Source organism: Crocuta crocuta, unplaced genomic scaffold (genome assembly GCF_008692635.1).
Source record: "Crocuta crocuta isolate KB4526 unplaced genomic scaffold, BGI_CrCroc_1.0 scaffold276, whole genome shotgun sequence".
Lineage (NCBI taxonomy): Eukaryota > Metazoa > Chordata > Mammalia > Carnivora > Hyaenidae > Crocuta > Crocuta crocuta.
In genome coordinates, this window is record NW_027531270.1 from 1,389,844 (window position 1) to 1,407,670 (window position 17,827).

General features: G+C 37.7%; 1 protein-coding gene and 2 pseudogenes across 1 annotated transcript in view; 2 read left to right on the forward strand and 1 right to left on the reverse strand.

Annotated features, from left to right (window-relative positions):
• Nucleotides 1-3,167, forward strand: part of LOC144237496 (pyridine nucleotide-disulfide oxidoreductase domain-containing protein 1) — a 38,340-nt gene extending 35,173 nt beyond the window's left edge. Inside the window, exon 12 of the mRNA XM_077771182.1 lies at nt 2,795-3,167. Coding sequence (XP_077627308.1) covers nt 2,795-2,821 — 27 coding nt within the window. The 3' untranslated portion in view covers nt 2,822-3,167. The remainder of the gene's footprint in view (nt 1-2,794) is intronic.
• A 2,276-nt stretch (nt 3,168-5,443) lies between these two features.
• LOC144237479 (ATP-dependent DNA helicase Q1-like) lies at nt 5,444-17,809 on the reverse strand (annotated as a pseudogene).
• On the forward strand, nt 10,318-10,589 carry LOC144237510 (small ribosomal subunit protein eS28 pseudogene; annotated as a pseudogene).
• Nucleotides 17,810-17,827: the final 18 nt, after the last annotated feature.

Here is a 17,827-nt window from a genome sequence, read left to right on the forward strand (position 1 = left end):
CATAACATTACCATAACATTACCATAAACTTAGTGGCGTAAACAAATTTATTATCTTACATTTCTATAGGTTAGAAGTCTGACATGGGTCTCCCTGAATTAAAATCAAGGCGTCAGCAGGGATGGATTTCCTTTGGAGGTTCTGGAGAAGAATCTGCTTCCTTGTCCTTTCCAGTTTCTGGAGACTGCCTTAAATTCCTTGGTTAATGCCCCCCTTTCCTCCATCTTCAAAGCCAATGAGTATCATTCTGACCTTTCCTGCTTCCTTCCACATTTAAGGACCCTTGTGATTATACCGGACCCACCCAAACAACCCAGGGTTATATCCCTATTTTAAGGTTGATTGTCAACCTTAATTCCATTTGCAATGTTAATTCCCTTTTGCCATGGAGGGTAACTTACAGTTTCCAGGAATCTGAATGTAGACATCTTTGGGGGACTGGTCTTCTGCTCACCACATATAATTTTTTTCCATATGTACCCTAAACATTGATTTTGAAATTGTCAGAGATTCACTTCAAGATTCAATATTTTGCAACTATTAAATAATCTTCCTGAATAGCAAAGCAGTTTCTTTTATTTTGCAGTATCAGTTTCACTCTAAACCACAAAATGTACTTCTTGGGAGTCTATCTAATGAAACTTTCATTTTCCTATTTAACTAGATGATTGTGCCATCTATAGGAAAGAAATTACATTTTTGTCCAGTTACTGCTTATCAGTTCAAAATTTTTGAGTCGTATAAAGATGACTAATACTAAGAAGCCATCAGGAAACTATATTGTCTCATTAAAATCACCCTAAATGGACTTGAATTTATTTCTTAAGCAGAAACTTAACTGTGTTCTTAATTATTTCATCAACCCATCAGCTGGTGACATGGTACATTACTAAGCTCAATTCTCAAAATGCCAAAATTATAAAGCATGTAGCTGTATGCCAGTGCCAGAGAGAAAAGGCTTACATTCATTGTCAATTTATATCAAAACTTTCCATAAAAGGGGGGGGGATGGATGAAATAGGATTAAGAGGTACAATCTGCTAGTATAAAATAAAGATGACGGGGAAGTAATGTACAGCAGAGGGAATACAGTCCATAATATTGCACCAACTCTGTAGGGTGACAGAGGGTAACTAGACTTATTGTGGTGACCATTTTGTAATGTATGAGAATACTGAATCACTATGTTGTAAACCTGAAATTAATACAATATTGTATTTCAGTTATTCTTCAATTTAAAAAATTAGCATCTCAATATACTTGTTTTACTTAAAAGAAAAACTCCAAAAAAATAGTTTTGGAGGATCATCATGTAGAGAGAGAATATTTTATTGAATTAATGCAAATCCTGAGGATTCATATACTGGTTCCCACCCTTCAAATACTTGTTTTTACAGATTTATACTTGATACTCTACCAGTGTATTTACTTACTGAACAAGTACTCAAAGTAATTTCCTAGACTTTCATACTGTGCATATGTTTAAATTCAAATAAATAAGTTTAAAAAGTTATGAAAAGGTATGTGACTTACTTGCTTATGTTTTGACAATATGACACCATCTCATAAAGCTTCTGTTGTCCCACATTTTCCATCACCACCATTCAACTTATTCTGAATATATCTCCAAAGCTATAATACAAAATACAGTCCGCCCTCATGTCATCTTGGCCTGTAGTGTGAGAAATCTTGAGATTGCACAACTACCTGAAAAATTCAAAATTTGCAAAAATATATATATAAAATCAGATGGCAATGCTTTACAGTCTAAATATATCACATCTAGAAAGTTCAGAGACGTGAAAGTTAATTTGTAATAGCTTCTCTCAAATTATAAAAAGAATGACTGTAGAAACTTAATCCACTTTATAAGTTAAAAAATATATACATAAGTAATCCAGTTATTGAAGTTATAGATTAGAAACCACTAATTAAAAATTCAGAAGGCAAAGATGGACATCAAATTATCTTAGCAAACAGAGGGAACAATTCATAACATTCCAATATAAATAAAGTAAGCACGTAAGTAAAAAACTGCAAAAAAATAACTTCATTGTTCTAAAAATACTAGCTAATAAAGATTCAAAATACAGAATTACTAAACATAGTGTGCTCTTTAGAAAAACCCCGTTAAAAGTTACTTCTGGATAGGAGTTATACATACCTGCACATCCTTGGTAATAATTTTCAATAGATTTACCACCCATCCCCTTTACCAATTCCCATATCAAATGCAATGCGGCCACTACTGTCTAATCCATTTTTATACTTTATGTTAATTAAATCAAGATAAAATGTTTTTAAATGTTAATTAAGCTTCTATTGAAGCTATATACTTAACCTGAATTTCACTGGCTGATTATCAGTCTTATCTTCTGGTTCCACATTGGCATGGTATGCACCTGCTTGAATTTCCCAGTTTCTGTAAACTAACTGTAACTTGCTCAGAGTCTTTCTGAGAAAAGCAATATATGATTCCTGTAGCAAATATGACCAATTGATAGATACAGTACATACTGGAAACATAATTTTTAACACATAAATTCAAGATACTGATTAATACAATGCATGGAACATTTAGGAAAAATGCCAATGTCCTGAACACATAATGGCTTTCTGATATAATTCAAGACTTGATCAGCAGCTTGCTCTAAAGCAGAAATAAGCTGTGGGCCACCAGTTTTGGTTTCTATTACCTTTTTTTTTCTCCCAAATATGACGTGAAAAGTTTCATTTGCAAAGGAGTTTGGGGACCACTGCACTAAAAGTTGAACAGGTTTCTCTCTCTTTGCAGGGCTGGCCAGAACTGCTAATGTGCTGATATACCCTGTGAAGCTCCAGGGGGATGAATAGCTGTAGCCTTTCTCAAATTTGACCCTGGAGCTCCTGTTACCCTGAGTCCCCATTAATGTTTCCTGAAAATCTGTCAAACAACTTTGAAATGCTACCTTTCCACAAACTCTGTGCTTCAGTAATGCTCATCTGTGCATTAATCCAGGAAAGATAAACAGATACTCTCAAGTCCATGTATAGTTACCTCATTCAATGTGTACTATTTTTTCTTCAATGTGTCCTTTGCTATCAAGGACTGTATTTTACATACTTGGAGAAAATCACTGTTTAACCTTCTATCTTATGCATAGTGGATAATTACCAAATATGTGCTGTTGATAATTAGCATTATGTCATTAGGTCTACTATTTAAAACAATTAGGTGCAAATAAAAAAAATAATAAATCAGTTTTAGGACTCTTATGATCTATCCCATTGGCAAAAGACACACCCAATGTCTAAGATCACCAAGCAAATTAATTTTATCAAAACATTTTCAAGTATGTGCTGCCATGCACTAATATTTTTGGTTGTTTATCATTCATCAGTATATCAGTGAATTATTATTTTTTGAAAGTTCTCAGTCTTCAAAGTTGGGTGGGTTTTGTTTTTAAAGAATTTTATGTCTTTTTTTTTTTTAGTTTTTTTTAAAAAATGTTTTTTATTTATTTCTGAGAGAGTGAGACAGCGTGAGCAGGGGAGGGTCAGAGAGATAGACAGAGACACAGAAGCTGAAGCAGGCTCCAGGCTCTGAGCTAGCTGTCAGCAAAGAGCCCAATGTGGGGCTCGAACCCACAGGCTGTGAGATCATGACCTGAGCCGAAGTCGGATGCCTAACGACTGAGCCACCCAGGCGCCCCCGTCTTTATTTTACTTTGAGAGAAAGACAGAGAGCGAGCAGGTGAGGGGCAGACAAGAGACGGAGACACAGGATTTAAAGCAGGCTCCAGGCTCTGAGCTGTCAGCACAGAGCCTGATGCAGGGCTAGAACCCACGGACTTTGAGATCATGACCTGAGCCGAAGTCGGACCCTTAACCGACTGAACCACCCAGGCGCCCCAAAGTTGGTGTTTTATATTACTTGATTGCCCTTTGTATCTCTCTCTCTTTTTTTTTTTTTTAAATCTTTTATTTATTTCTAGGAGACAGAGAGAGAGACAGTGTGAGCAGGGGAGGGTCAGAGAGAGAGAGAGGGAGTCACAGACTGAAACAGGCTCCAGGCTCTGAGCTGGCAGTCAGCACAGAGCCCGACGCGGGGGCCCGAACCCACGAACTGCGAGATCATGACCCAGGTGAAAGTCAGACGCTTAACCGACTAAGCCACCCAGGCGCCCCTTAATAGTAGTTCTTTTTTTTTTTTTTTTATGTTACCCTTTGTATCTCTCAATAAAGAACTCTACAATATCCCTGATAATATCTGCCAAATCTAAGAAAAAGCTAACTTATTACAAAGTAAATTAATGAGTACCATCCATGTAGCTATTTACCTACAACTTTCAGGGTGCCGATCTTTAATGGGCATAGTGCTTTTTCTTTTACTCTTTCAATCAATCACCTCCCCTGACCCTGCCACATCCCAGACTCTTCCTGATCCTTAGTTCTGAATTTACCAGAGTCCACGAGGCACAGAGCAGTGAACAACTTGTAAAGATGGAGACCTTTTTATTTTCTGATGCTACTTTTATAAAAACATAAACCATGGCATAAATAACTTAAATGAAAACTCAGAAAAATATTAAATCTATTCTTAGAAGGACTAGAAACAAACAGTTGTTATAGAATCTAAACAGAATACTAGCAAATCTTTAATGGCATATTAATTTTGTATTATTTCATAATTATCTTCAATAAAGAGGTCATTAGGATTCTTGGTATCAATCTATGCCTTCCCTCCATCCTTGCACAAGAATGTACATAAACTGCACAAGTTAATGTCTTTTATTTAGCCTAGGAAAGGATTATGCAGCACAAGAGATATATGAAGAAAGCATTAATTATTTGCTTATAATCACCTTCTGTTTTAAAAACTTTTTTTTAAGGTTTTTGTTTTTTTTTTAATTTATTTCTGGGAGTGGGAGAGAGAGAGAGAGAGAGACACAGCATGAGCAGGGGAGGGTCAGAGAGAGAGGGAGTCACAGACTGAAACAGGCTCCAGGCTCTGAGCTGGCAGTCAGCACAGAGCCCGACGCGGGGCTCGAACCCACGAACTGCGAGATCATGACCTAAGTGAAAGTCGGACGCCTAACTGACTAAGCCACCCAGGCACCCCTGTTTTAAAAATTTTTAAACAGTTGTTACTTATGTAAATAAACATAATGAAAAAGTAACCTCAGGGAGCCTGGGTGGCTCACAGTCAGTTAAGTGTCTGACTTTTGATTTCAGTTTATTCATTATTTCACAATTCTTAAGTTTGAGCTCTGCACTTGGATCCGTGCTCACAGTGCAGAGCCTGGTTGGGATTCTCTCTCTCTCTTTCTCTCTCTCTCTCTCTCTCTCTCCGTCCCCCCTCCCCAACTCTGCCACTCTCTTGCTTGCACACATGTGCTCTCTCTTTCTCCCCCAAAATAAGTAAATCAACTTAAAAAAAAAAGGCAACCACTACTGTAATCCTTCATGGAAGTAATAAGTTGACATAAAAGTTACACACCTCATAATAAAGATTTGGCTGATTAAAACAAGCTGTGAAAACAAAACACTTTTCCACACAAAGTATTTTCTGGGCATCCTTTAAAAACATGGCTCAATGAGGTTGCAGTCAGCCCGATGAGGGCCGTGTCAGGGAACTGCCACTTCAAGATACCAAGTGCTTTGTAATGTGATAAAGAAAACCTACAAAGTGGCCCACTTTCTATCCTTAAGGAGTAAATTACATCTTACCATTACACAGTTAACCAATGATCACTGTAATTCTATTTCCACAGCTAACTATATCTAATCGGCATGTGCTGTCTGGCTTTTCTAAGTAGGCAGGCTTTAGGATATTTTTAGCTGGTTGTTCAGAAATACTGTTCTTGACCACAGGTAGCAAGTCATTGTTGAAGAGAGAAAACCAAACCATTTCCAGTAAGCTGTGCACTGGTCTACACCCTCTGACCAGTGGATTCAAGATCCAGTGGGAGTGGCCATAGTGTGAGAATCTCTTACAACAGACAAGGGATAAAAGAGGCCATCAGCTAAAACTCTTCTACCACTACTACCATGCAAGTGTGGCAAATTCAGACCAGAAAACTTTTGGTGAGAGCACTAGTTTTTATAGAACTTATTTCCAGGAAATCATTCTGAGCACATATTTGTCATCAACACTTAAATCACTAGATTAGTTGTCCTTATGTATTTAACTATTTGAAGAAAGTGGAAAAGAACTATGGTAGAAACTGCTAACTGCAAAGCTACAGGACTACGGGGGCGCCTGGGTGGCTCAGTCGGTTAAGAGTCCGACTTCGGCTCAGGTCATGATCTCATGGTTCGTGGGTTTGAGCCCCACGTCAGGCTCTGTGCTGACAGCCAGCTCAGAGCCTGGAGCCTGCTTCAGATTCTGTGTCTCCCTCTCTCTCTGCCCCTCCCCTGCTCACGCTGTCTCTCTTTCTCTCAGAAATAAATAAAACATTAAAAATATTAAAAAAAAAAAAGCTACAGGACTACGAAAATAGAAGAGAAGGTTACTGCTGGGGAAGTCGTGAAGATTTCAAGGAGGTAACATTTGAATTGGGTCTTGAAGACAAGCAGAAGTGCACTAGGAAGGGTAGAAAAAAACACCAGGCAGACAAAACAGCACTTACACTGCAGACACACTGCCATGAAATTACTCGGCACATTCAGATACAGCAAGCAGGTCAGTAGGATCAACTTACAGGGTGTCAAGCTGGATGCATTACTGTCAACTCCAGTAAGCTGGGAACCATGTTCCCTGTATGGATCCATGCTAGAAGTGTCCCAATAAAGGAACATGTACAAGGTATGGCAGCTGCCACTACTCTCTGAAGAGGTTTCCAGGCAGATAAGATGAGGGACAGATGCAGAGGTGCCATGCCAGTTCTAGCTTGTCCTAGTTTTTTTCCACTCCTCCTTAAGCTCTTCTTCCCAACTGTAGGTCTTGCTAATCAACAAGCCCCACTAGATGTATGGCAGCAGACCCATGGAGGTGACAGCTACTCAGAGAGAGCTTACTACAGACCTCTCACAAGCTTCCCATCTGTGGTTCCCTCTGGCCCTGGCCATGCCAGAGCCCAAAGCAGCTAATATACCAGAAAATCCATGATAAATAGAACAGAAGTGGCAATAGGAGAGTCTAGAAGAAGGAAACAGTGGCCATCAGGTGGGGCCTGGAGCTGTGGACAAATATAAGGAGGGATTAAAGCGGACACCAGGGAGGCCATATGAGTGTGAAAGCAGGTTCAGAAAGAAATGAGGTTGAAATCATAACAGGACTTTTTAAATTTAAGACTGTCTTGCACAGAAAAAGTCTGAGTGATCTGCTTCTGGCCATGTAGGATTAGGTTGGAGATGTAAAGAAACAGGTTACTCATGTATCCCACAGAACTGTAACCCCGAGGTGTTAATTGGGTGTAGATCTGGTAGGGGATGCCAAAGACCTTGAATAACAACTAAAGACAACCTTGAAGGAGCTGCTAATTCCTCAGCGCATGTGAGGGAGAACCTGGATGTTAGTAAATCTTTATGGCTAAAGGTGAGAAAGAATAATGTCTGTTAAGAAACATACTTTTCAAGGGATAAAGGCAATCAGACTAAGCACTACTGTGGGGGAGGGCAGAGTAAAGAAACTGAAGATTCTGCTTCTTGGTTCCCCTTATGTTAAGGCAAGAGAATATGAGTAATAACTGGCTGAGAAAATAATTTTAATGGAAGCAGGGATTTCCATCATGTAAGTAAGAAAAGTTTTCTAGACACATCATACATACCAGGTCTGAAATCATGCCCCCAGTGGCACAGCAGTGAATTTCATCCACAGCAATTCGGGTAAATCTCCTTGCTTCGTAAGCTTTCTCTAGTCTTGACATCAACATTTTGCTTTTTGCAATTTTCTCTGGAGTCACATAAATTAGCTTTAGCTTGGAGTTTTATTTGCCATTTCATCATGAACCCATTTCACATGTTCCTGTTGAAGAGAGAAACAGACACAGTGACGCAATTAGCTAGCTGGGATACTAAGCGGTAAATAAAGATGCTCACTACTCAAAGCAACAGCCTTGGACTGTTTTAGCAGATGTTGAGTTCATTAAAATTGAGACCATGTCCCAGTACTAAACTTCAGGGCAGTTATAAATAACATTTTAGTTATTTACTTGTATCCAAATGTTGATAAGAGAGAAAATAAAAAAGAGAAAACAAAAAAGAGAAAATAAAAACGAGAACACTCTAACAGGCATGTACTCTATGAAGATAGAATTCTAAGTTGTTCATATAAATGCCAAAATATGAGCTAAATGCCATAGGTATATTTATAAAGTTGGTTTTTATTAGTTTTAACATTGTATTTGTGATCACTTCATATATCTGAACAAAATGTATTCTCAATTAGCTACTTTAATGATGCTATCAAATCTAGTCAATTTCGTTAGGTTTTATAAAGTATCCAATTCATCGAATTAAGATTTTATAATATAAAATACATACTTATATATAATAAAAGTAAATCTTAAAACCTCACAGGTATTAGGTTCTTAGTGCTCTATTCCATAAAATATTTAGCACCTTAGGTGTCACATTTTTCCTTCTAACTTAATTAGGACCAAAAGTGTAAAGAAACAATGGTGAATGTGACAAATCCAAACTGCTTTCATTGTTCCAGCACAGCAGTTTGTTAATACCTCAAGATATCCTTAAGTTTTTTAAGAAATGGCTAAAGAACATTAAACATTTCAAGTGGTCCTAAATGTCTCAGAAATCTTAGGGGAGCAAATATAAAGCTATGTCCTGAGAAATGGAGAACTGAAAAAAATACCAGAACTTCTGACAGAGTAAGTGGAGATGCAAGGTTAAAAAGATTTGTACTCATATCCTATGAACTGCTAGTGAAAGCAAACAGAAACCTGGACTTGACCTATCCCTTCTCTTTATCTTCTCTCCAACTTTTCAAAAGTAGTGATATGTCTCTAATCATTCCACTCTTTTTCAGTTAAGGAAGTATGATATTAGAAAGTAATGTTCTTCACATTCATACTATTGAGTGAGAGAGCAGTTAGGAAATGAGAGTTAAAATAAAACAGAAATAAATGGGAAAAAACAAGGAACCAGAGCTACCTGGAGATATGGCTGATGACAGGTCTGGGAGGAAATATGCAAACTGAGCATGGAGTAACTTCTCATAATAGCAAGGACTCAAAAACTATGGGATGAAGAAAAAAGATTCGGAAGCCAACTGGAAGAGGTGCTCACTGCCCAAAGATGGAACTATTTCAAGATAAAAAAGAATATTATGGATTAATATATATCAAGTATGTTAAATATCCATAAGTTTATAATGGTACTTAAAAACAAACAAACAAAAAAGACGCTTTGGCCACCTTTGGAGAATGCTAGGGAAACAACTTTGAGAACTGGGAAAGAAAGGGAAAGAATTTTCAATCTGCAAACAGCTAATAAGGAAAAAGGTCTTTATAGAAAACACTTAGCTAATAAAAAAAAAAAAGGAGTGACAGAAGGAGAAATCATGACTTGTAAGCCCCTCATTAGATCACTTACTTAAGGCAGGTAATAATCATCAGTGATTCTAAAGCCATTAGATGAAAAGGGGACAGAGAACTTGATAACAGAAGAGGCAAATATCACCTGAACCCACTGACCAAACTTAGCATCACTCAAATACCCAAGTAATGATGTACTTCCTAGTTATGCGATGGGAAATATACTCTTGATAAAGAAAAGACCAAATACAATGAGGCTTTTAAATCTAACTAAAAAGAACAGTTGAATGACATCACAGGAGGTTATCGGAACAAGCAGAATGTAACAAACTACAAGACAAAGAAAGACACTGGTTTCTTCAACAAATAATTTAAATGTGCATGGGAAACAAACAAAAAGGGGAGCCTAAAGAAAGATCAACAAAATACAATATAATCCATGGCTCTATTCCAAGCCATAAAAAAAAAAAAAAAGACCTGAGGAAACAGAAATGTGAATATTTTTACTTGATGAGTTTAAGGAATCAATATTAAATTTTTTTAGGTGTGACGATATCATTGTCATTATTTTTTTCTGATACATACTAATGGAGTTACAACTGAAATGGTATGATGTCTAGGAATTGTTTCAAATAAACCAAGGGCAAGGAGCGAAGGAAGATTCTGGGTATATAAATGAAAAATGAAAAAAGATTGGTCATATGTTGATAACTGTTCAGGGTGGTTAGTAGGTACTTGGCAATTTTATTACCATTCTCTCTACTTTTCTGTACTTTGGAAAATTTCAGTAACATCCTTTATAAAACAGAACAGCTGGCCTGACCATCATCGCACTGCCATTATGGATACCAGCCATGTCCATGTCCAGCCCATTACGCTGACCAGCGTCACCAAGGTGCTGGGCAGGACCAGCTTGCTGGGACGTGCACACAGGTGCACATGGAGTTCAGGGACGACACAAGCCACTCCATCATCCGCAATGTGAGAGGCCCTGTGAGCGAGGATAACATGCTCACCCTATCGGAGTCAGAGTGAGAGGCTCGGAGGTTGGCCGGAACTGGTAGCTGGGTTCTGGGTATCTGTCTAGGTCGACAACTTGGCTCACGGGGATGATCTGCAATTGTTAATAAAGCATTTATATTGTTGTAAGAAATAATAAAATAAAAAAGAACAAAGAATAGCTGGGAAATGCTTATCCAACAGGTGAAGGGAAGAGAGTCCATTCCCAAATGATAGAAATTCCATAAGGACAGGGTATCTTGCTAGTAATACACTGTTTGTAGTTAATGATGTTGCATAATTAGAAATTTATGCTCACCGTTTTCTGATAGATAATATAAAACAGGTTAGCTAATGTTACTGTAAAGTGCCAGATAGTAGATACTAGGTTTTGTGGGCTATACAGTATCTATCACAAACTCTGCCATTATTGTGTGAAAACAGTGACAGACAACATGGAAATCAACGAGCATGGTTGTGCTCTAATAAAACTTTATGGACACTGAAATCTAAATTTCATACAATTTTCACACTTTACAAATTATTATTATTTTGATTTTTTTAACCATTTAAAAATATAAAAACCATTCTTAGCTCACAGACTATATAAAAGTAGGCAGTGGGCTAGAACTGGCCCATCAACAGTAGCTTGCAACTCCTGACAGAGTTATCAGTTTGTAATTTTAGAACCAACTCAATTGTAACCAAGGCTCCTACCTCAGTAAAGTGTTTAAATTTAAAAGAAGAAGAAGAATCACAGAATCATACCTTAGAACTAGAAGCATTAAGTAACATGGTAGCTGAAACTCCTAATGTTTTATCTTTTTTTTTTTAATGTTTTAGTTTATTCTTGAGACATAGAAAGACAGAGTATGAGCAGGGGAGGGTCAGAGAGAGATGGAGACACAGAATCAGAAGCAGGCTCCAGGCTCTGTGCTATCAATGTAGGGCTCGAACCCACTATCTGTGAGATCATGACCTGAGCAGAAGTCAGGTGCTCCTGAAATTCCTAATGTTTTAAAACCATTAACTGGTCTTCCATAAGAGAGATCAATGGGCAAATCACAAGGGTAAAACCTAAAAGAGAAAGTATTTACCTTAAATTTTATACTATCTCCAGAATAAGTTTCAACCGCTCACCTGAGGGTATCACACATTAATATACTTCTTATTTTTTATTCTCATTAATAGAGGAGACAGATATAAACAAATGATCATTAACCAAATAAGCAAATAGGAGATTACAGGGAAATCTCTTCCTTTATTCAATACTATAAAAATAAAAATAGGTATCACTTTGAATTTTTACTATTATTTTTTATCAGTATTGGTAATCTCAGCAAAATAATACAAATCTAGTCAAATACTGTCCAATTATATCAGGAAAAAATTACTACAAAGCTTTCCAAAGAAAACATTTCTGAAGAAAACATAGCAACCTGTATAGTTAAGGATGGTAGTTACATAAGCATTCTTCCCTCCTCACTGTACCAAATTTATGCTGAGTAGAAACTAGTGAATAGTTTACTGACAGAAGTTCTTTTCTTTTAATATTGATTTCATTAGAGAGAAAGAGAAATGGCATGATCACAGAAGGAGCAGAGAGAGAGGGAAGGAGGGAGGGAGGGAGAGAGAGAGAGAGAGAGAGAGAGAGAGAATTCCAAGCAGGCTGTACACTGGGAGTGCTTAATGAGATCATGACCTAAGCAGAAATCAAGAGGCTCAACTGACTAAGCCACCCAGGTGCCCTGACTGAAGTTCTGAAAGTATATCCCTTTCTCTTATTGCTGAAACTGCCCGCAGCTATATAGTTATTCCACATTATTAAAATTTCTGTTCCTTAAAATAACCTGGACAGATTTAAAAATATACTCAGATTCAGACTTTATCAGAGACTTTGCCATCTCAAATAGACTCTCTGCTGTATTTTCACATTCTACTTCATCAGTGATACTTTTTCCTTACATTTAAACACAGGCAAGCCTCTCTCTCTCATCTTTGGAAAACCCTGGACACCTAATTTAGGGTCTCCTCTCTTTTTCCCTTCACAGCAATTCTGTCCAAAGAATGTCCCATTCACTAGCTCCCCTTCCTCAGCTCATCTTGTCTCTCTCTCCATTCCCACGTAAGTTCGTTCTCCAAATGTACCCTGTTTCAGTGAACAGCTTCACCATTTGTCCCAGCCTAGAATTTGGGCATCATTCTAGACTATCCATTCTCCTACCCCCATCTAATGAATACCAAGTCCTACTCAATCTACCTTCTAATTATTTCTGGAATTCCTCTGTCTTCTAAACCACAATTCTGACAAGTCTCTTACCTGTATAAAATCCTTTAGTGGTTTCCCACTAATCTAAGGAAGTTTTTATATCTTTCAGGACTCTTTCCATATGCTTTGCCCCTCACTGCCTGCCACACTGAAATTCTTCCAGATTACTGATACTCTTTACACACATGTTCTTACTTTTGGGCTCTCAGAAATATCGCTCCCCTGCATGAACACTCTTCCTTACTCTCCTGTCCTTTCTTTGCCTATTTATCCTTTAACTTTTAGCTCAGATGCCACTTCCTCAAGACAGACTTCTCTGGACAGCCACTAAACCAGATCTTTGATCTGACTTAATTTCCTATTAAAACCTTTATCACAAAACCTTTATTGCAGTTGCTTGCAATTATCTATATTCTCTAGACCAGGGTCAATAAACTAAGAACTGGCTGCTTGTTTGGGTAATAAAGTTTTAATTTTCACTTAATATTTTTCTATATGGTTTTATGTAGGTTGAGTAGATTAATGATTTACACTTTTCTCTCTTAATTTTTAGTGTCTACAAGAATAACTTTTTCATTAACTTTGTTTTAGGTTTATTTATTTACATTGGAAAACAGATATCATCTAGGACTTTAATAGCTTGAGAGGAGAAATCAATGCCTGGCTTCAAAGCTTCTCTCTGAGGCTGACTCTCTTGTTAGGAGCTAACAGAGACCATGCTCACTTATCATTCCAAAAATCATAGGGGTAAGAATTATGCTAAATAGACTCTGCCTGAAGGACAAATATCATATGTGTGCACGTATAGGAGGATTAGGAGGAACTTGACGGAGGAACAAGGGGGAGAAGAAGGGCGGAAATGGTGGGGGAAAGGGAGAGAGGCAAACCATGAGAGACTCTTGAATGCTGACAAAAACTGAGGACTGATGGATGTGGGGGGAGGGAGGGATGGGCATGGAGGAGGACACTTGTGGGGATGAGCACTGAGTGTTATGTGGAAACTAATTTGACAATAAACTATTAAAAAAAAAAAGGAAAAAAAAATCAACTGGTGGCAACTTCTCTCCACCACTTAATCTATTGACTGTTAACTTCACTAATATATGATTTTGTGATAAATTTAATTTGTTAGTGATTAAAATAACACTGATAAATGGAAAAAAAAAAGTCTAATAACAGTAGGTTGGGATAATAGAGAAAATAAAGATATGAGTGAATACTAGACTTCAAAATGTATACTTTAGACTTTTTAAATTTTGTACCACAAAATTTAATTCACTTGCTTTCCCTGAAGCCAATTCTACTGCTTACTATCTAATTAATGAATAAAAATTACACGGTGTGTCTATCCATATATTTTTTGTTGTTGAAAGATAAACAGAAATACTTCATTTTCATAGACTTCCCTAGAATGTTTTTATTGATGGCCTCGTCTTTACTGCTTAAACTCATTTGGATTCTCTTCCAATACATGTCCATACATAAATATGAAAAGTGTAAAACTATTTTATTAGAAATATTGATTTTAAATTTAAAACTGTTGAGAATAAATTGCTTGTTTAAGAAAAATAAATAAATAAATAAATAAATAAATAGACTCTGCCTGTGTTCTATAAGCCTGGATGACAACACATTTGTTAATAACATGTTTATTAAGTACTTTAAGCCTACTGTTGAGTGGTCAGAGGTTAAAAAAAATTTTTTTTTTCATTGATAGTGCATCTGGTCACCCAAGGGCACTGATGGGAGATCTTCAAAGAGATTCATTTTGTTTCCATGCCTGGTAACACCATATCCATCTGCAACCCATGGGTCAACAGGTAATTTTTGACTTTCAAGTCTCATTATTTACAAAAACACATTTCATAAGGCTATAGCTGCCATAGATAGGGATTGCTCTGATGGATCTGGGAAAAGTCAATTGAAAACCTTCTGGAAAGGATCTGCCATACTAGATGCCACTGAGAAAATTTATGACTCATGGGACGAAGTCAAAATATCAATATTAATAGGAGTTCAGAAGCAGATGATTCCAACCCTCATGGATGACTTTGAGGGCTCAAGATTTCATTGGAGAAAGTCACTGCAGATGAGGTAGAAACAGCCAAATAACTAGAATTAGAGGTAGAGCCTGAAGATGGGAGTGAACTGCTGCACTTTCATGACAGTAAAACTAACAGAGAGGAGACGCCTTACGGATGAGTGAAGAAAGTGGTTTCTTGAAGATGTTACAAAAACTGTTGAAACAACAAAGGATTTAGAGTATTGCACAAGCTTATTAGTTAATAAAACAGCAGCAGGTTTTGAGAGGATTGGCTCTAATTTTGAAAGAAGTTCTGTACAGAGAAATCTCTGTACAAAAGATAACATGAAAGAAAGGAAAGGTCTATCAATGTGGCAAACTTGATTGCTGTTTTAATTTAAGAAATTGCCATGGCCACCCCAACTTTCATCAACCACCACCTTGATCAGTCAGCAGACATCAACATCAAGGCAAGATTCTTGACCAGCAAAAATATTACACTCACTGAAAGCTCAGATGATAGCTATGATTTTCAGCAATAAAGTATTCTTTTTTTTAAGTTTATTTATTTTGAGAAAGAGAGAGAGAATGTGTGTGAATAGGGGAGGGGCAGAGAGAGAAAGAGGGACAGAGAATCCCAAGCAGGCCCCACACTGACAGCAGAGCCTGAAGCAGGGCTCGAACCCATGAACACTAAGATCATGACCTGAGCCGAAACCAAGAGTGGGATGTTCAAATGACTAAACCACCCAGGTACCCAAGTAATAAAGTATTCTTAATTAAGATATGAACATTGTTATTTGAGACATTCTATTGCAAATTTAACAGGTCACAGTATAGTGTAGATATAATTTTTATATGCACTGGGAAACCAAACAGTTCATTTGCCTTGCTTTGTTATGATATTGGCTTTATTATAGTGGTTGGAAACAAACCTGTAAGATCTCTGAGGTATGCCTCTATCACCAGAAAAATAGGGAATATATGTGGGAACAGATTCTAAGGATACTAAACCAGAGTGAACAGAACAAAATACATAAAAAGCTAAATTCACTGATATGAAAATTCAGGTTTAGTGCATTAAATACAGTGGCCAGGAGTGGCTCTAATAATTTACTTAGCTGTTTTCCAGAAATCTGGCTCCAGTGATGAATGTCAGAAAGTGGGGATGAAATGACACAGGTGTAGATTCCAATGACACTGAAGTGCTAGAACCTCCTAGCTATAGTCTAAAAGAAGGCTCAGGGGCTTCAGGAGATGGGAAAGCTACAGTGGATGATCAGGTAGATTGACCATCCACTCTCCTGCTCCTCCGGAAAGGTCCAGAGTAGACTCCCTTCATCAAGGCTGTGAGAAATACATTCAGGAGGGAAGCCCCAGCATCCCTGAAGAGCTCAGAGTGGGTGTTCTCTGTAAGCTAGGAATGACAGTAAGGAAAGTATTCCCTTTGGACTAGGTAAACAGAATCACTTTGAGAATGATGGATTCCAAGGTATGGGAGGTAAATGGTAGCAATTCAATTCATAACAACAACAACAAAGGTACATGTGGTTGCTATCAGAGGCAACAGATCAGAAGCAGTAATCAGAATAGTCTGATCCACAGAAAACCCTGGCATTGGCTAGCTGATCATGATGTCCTTGGAACAGATTCCTTGATCTGAAAATGAGCCAATTTACAAAGAGTCCCTTGAATACAGGCGAGCCTGGGGCCCTCTGAGGAAGAATTCTAATAACTAAAATTTTATGTAGTAAATCCACACTAGTATTCTCCAGAGAAATTTATCAGAGTAACTATGTACTGGGGAAAGGAAAATAACTTCTCAGAAATTACTGGACATTAACTCTGAACTGACAGTTTCTGGAAGACAAAAATGCCATGGTGATCCACCAGTTAAAACAGGGACTGGACTTATAAAAGTCATGTGATCAATGCCGTTTTGCTCCGGTTCTTCACAAAGTGGACTCAGGAGGTCCTCAAACCCACTCTATGGTTAATTCCCCAGTTCCAGATCATATTATCAGAACAGATATATTCAGCACCTAACCAAATCCATGTATTGGTCTCCTGGCCCATGACTAAGGGCTGCTATGGTAGGAAAGACCAAGTAGAAGCCAGTGTAACTGCCCTTACCTAGGAAAACAGTGAATACAATACCATTTGTTCCATAGGTAGGATTCTTGGACCCAGGGATCAGGATGGAAATGGCAGTGGCTCCTCTTATAATTACCTCCTAGTGATCCACTAGTGAAACGTCTGCTTCCCGTCTCTGAAACTCTGAACTTTGCTATTCTAGCGGGCTGGGGCTCCTGGGTTCTCAGTCGGTTAAGTGTCCAACTTCAGCTCAGGTTATGATCTCACAGTTCATAGGTTTGAGCCCCGCGTCAGACTCTGTGCTGACAGCTCAGAGCCTGGGGCCTGCTTCAGATTCTGTGTCTCCCTCTCTCTCTTAGCCTCCCCTGCTCACGCTGTCCCTCTCTCTCTCTCAGAAATAAATAAAACATTAAAAACAATTTTTTTTCAAAAAATAGAAAAGGAAGGAAAACTTTCAAACTCATTCTATGAGGCCAGCATTACTCTGATACCAAACCAGATAAAGACACTACAAAGAAGGAAAAAAATACAGGCCAGTATCTCTAATAAACATAGGTGCAAAAACCCACAACAAAATATTAGCAAACCAAATTTAACAATACACTAAAAAAAAATCATTCACCAAGATCTAGTGGGATTTACTCCAGAGTTGCAAGGGTGGTTAATGATTTGCAAATCCATCAATATGATACATCACAGCATCAAGAGGAAGAATAAGATTATATGCTCATCTTAAAAGATGGGAGAAAAAGCATTTGATCAAATACAACTTCCATTCAGGATAAAAATTCTCAACAAATTAGGTTTACAGAGAATATACCACAACATAATAAAAGCCATACATGAAAAACCCAGAGCTAACATCATACACAATGGTGAAAAACTGAAAGCTTTTTCTCTAAGATCAAGAATAGACAAGAATGTCCACTCTTAGCACTTACTCAACATGGTATTGGAAGTCCTGGC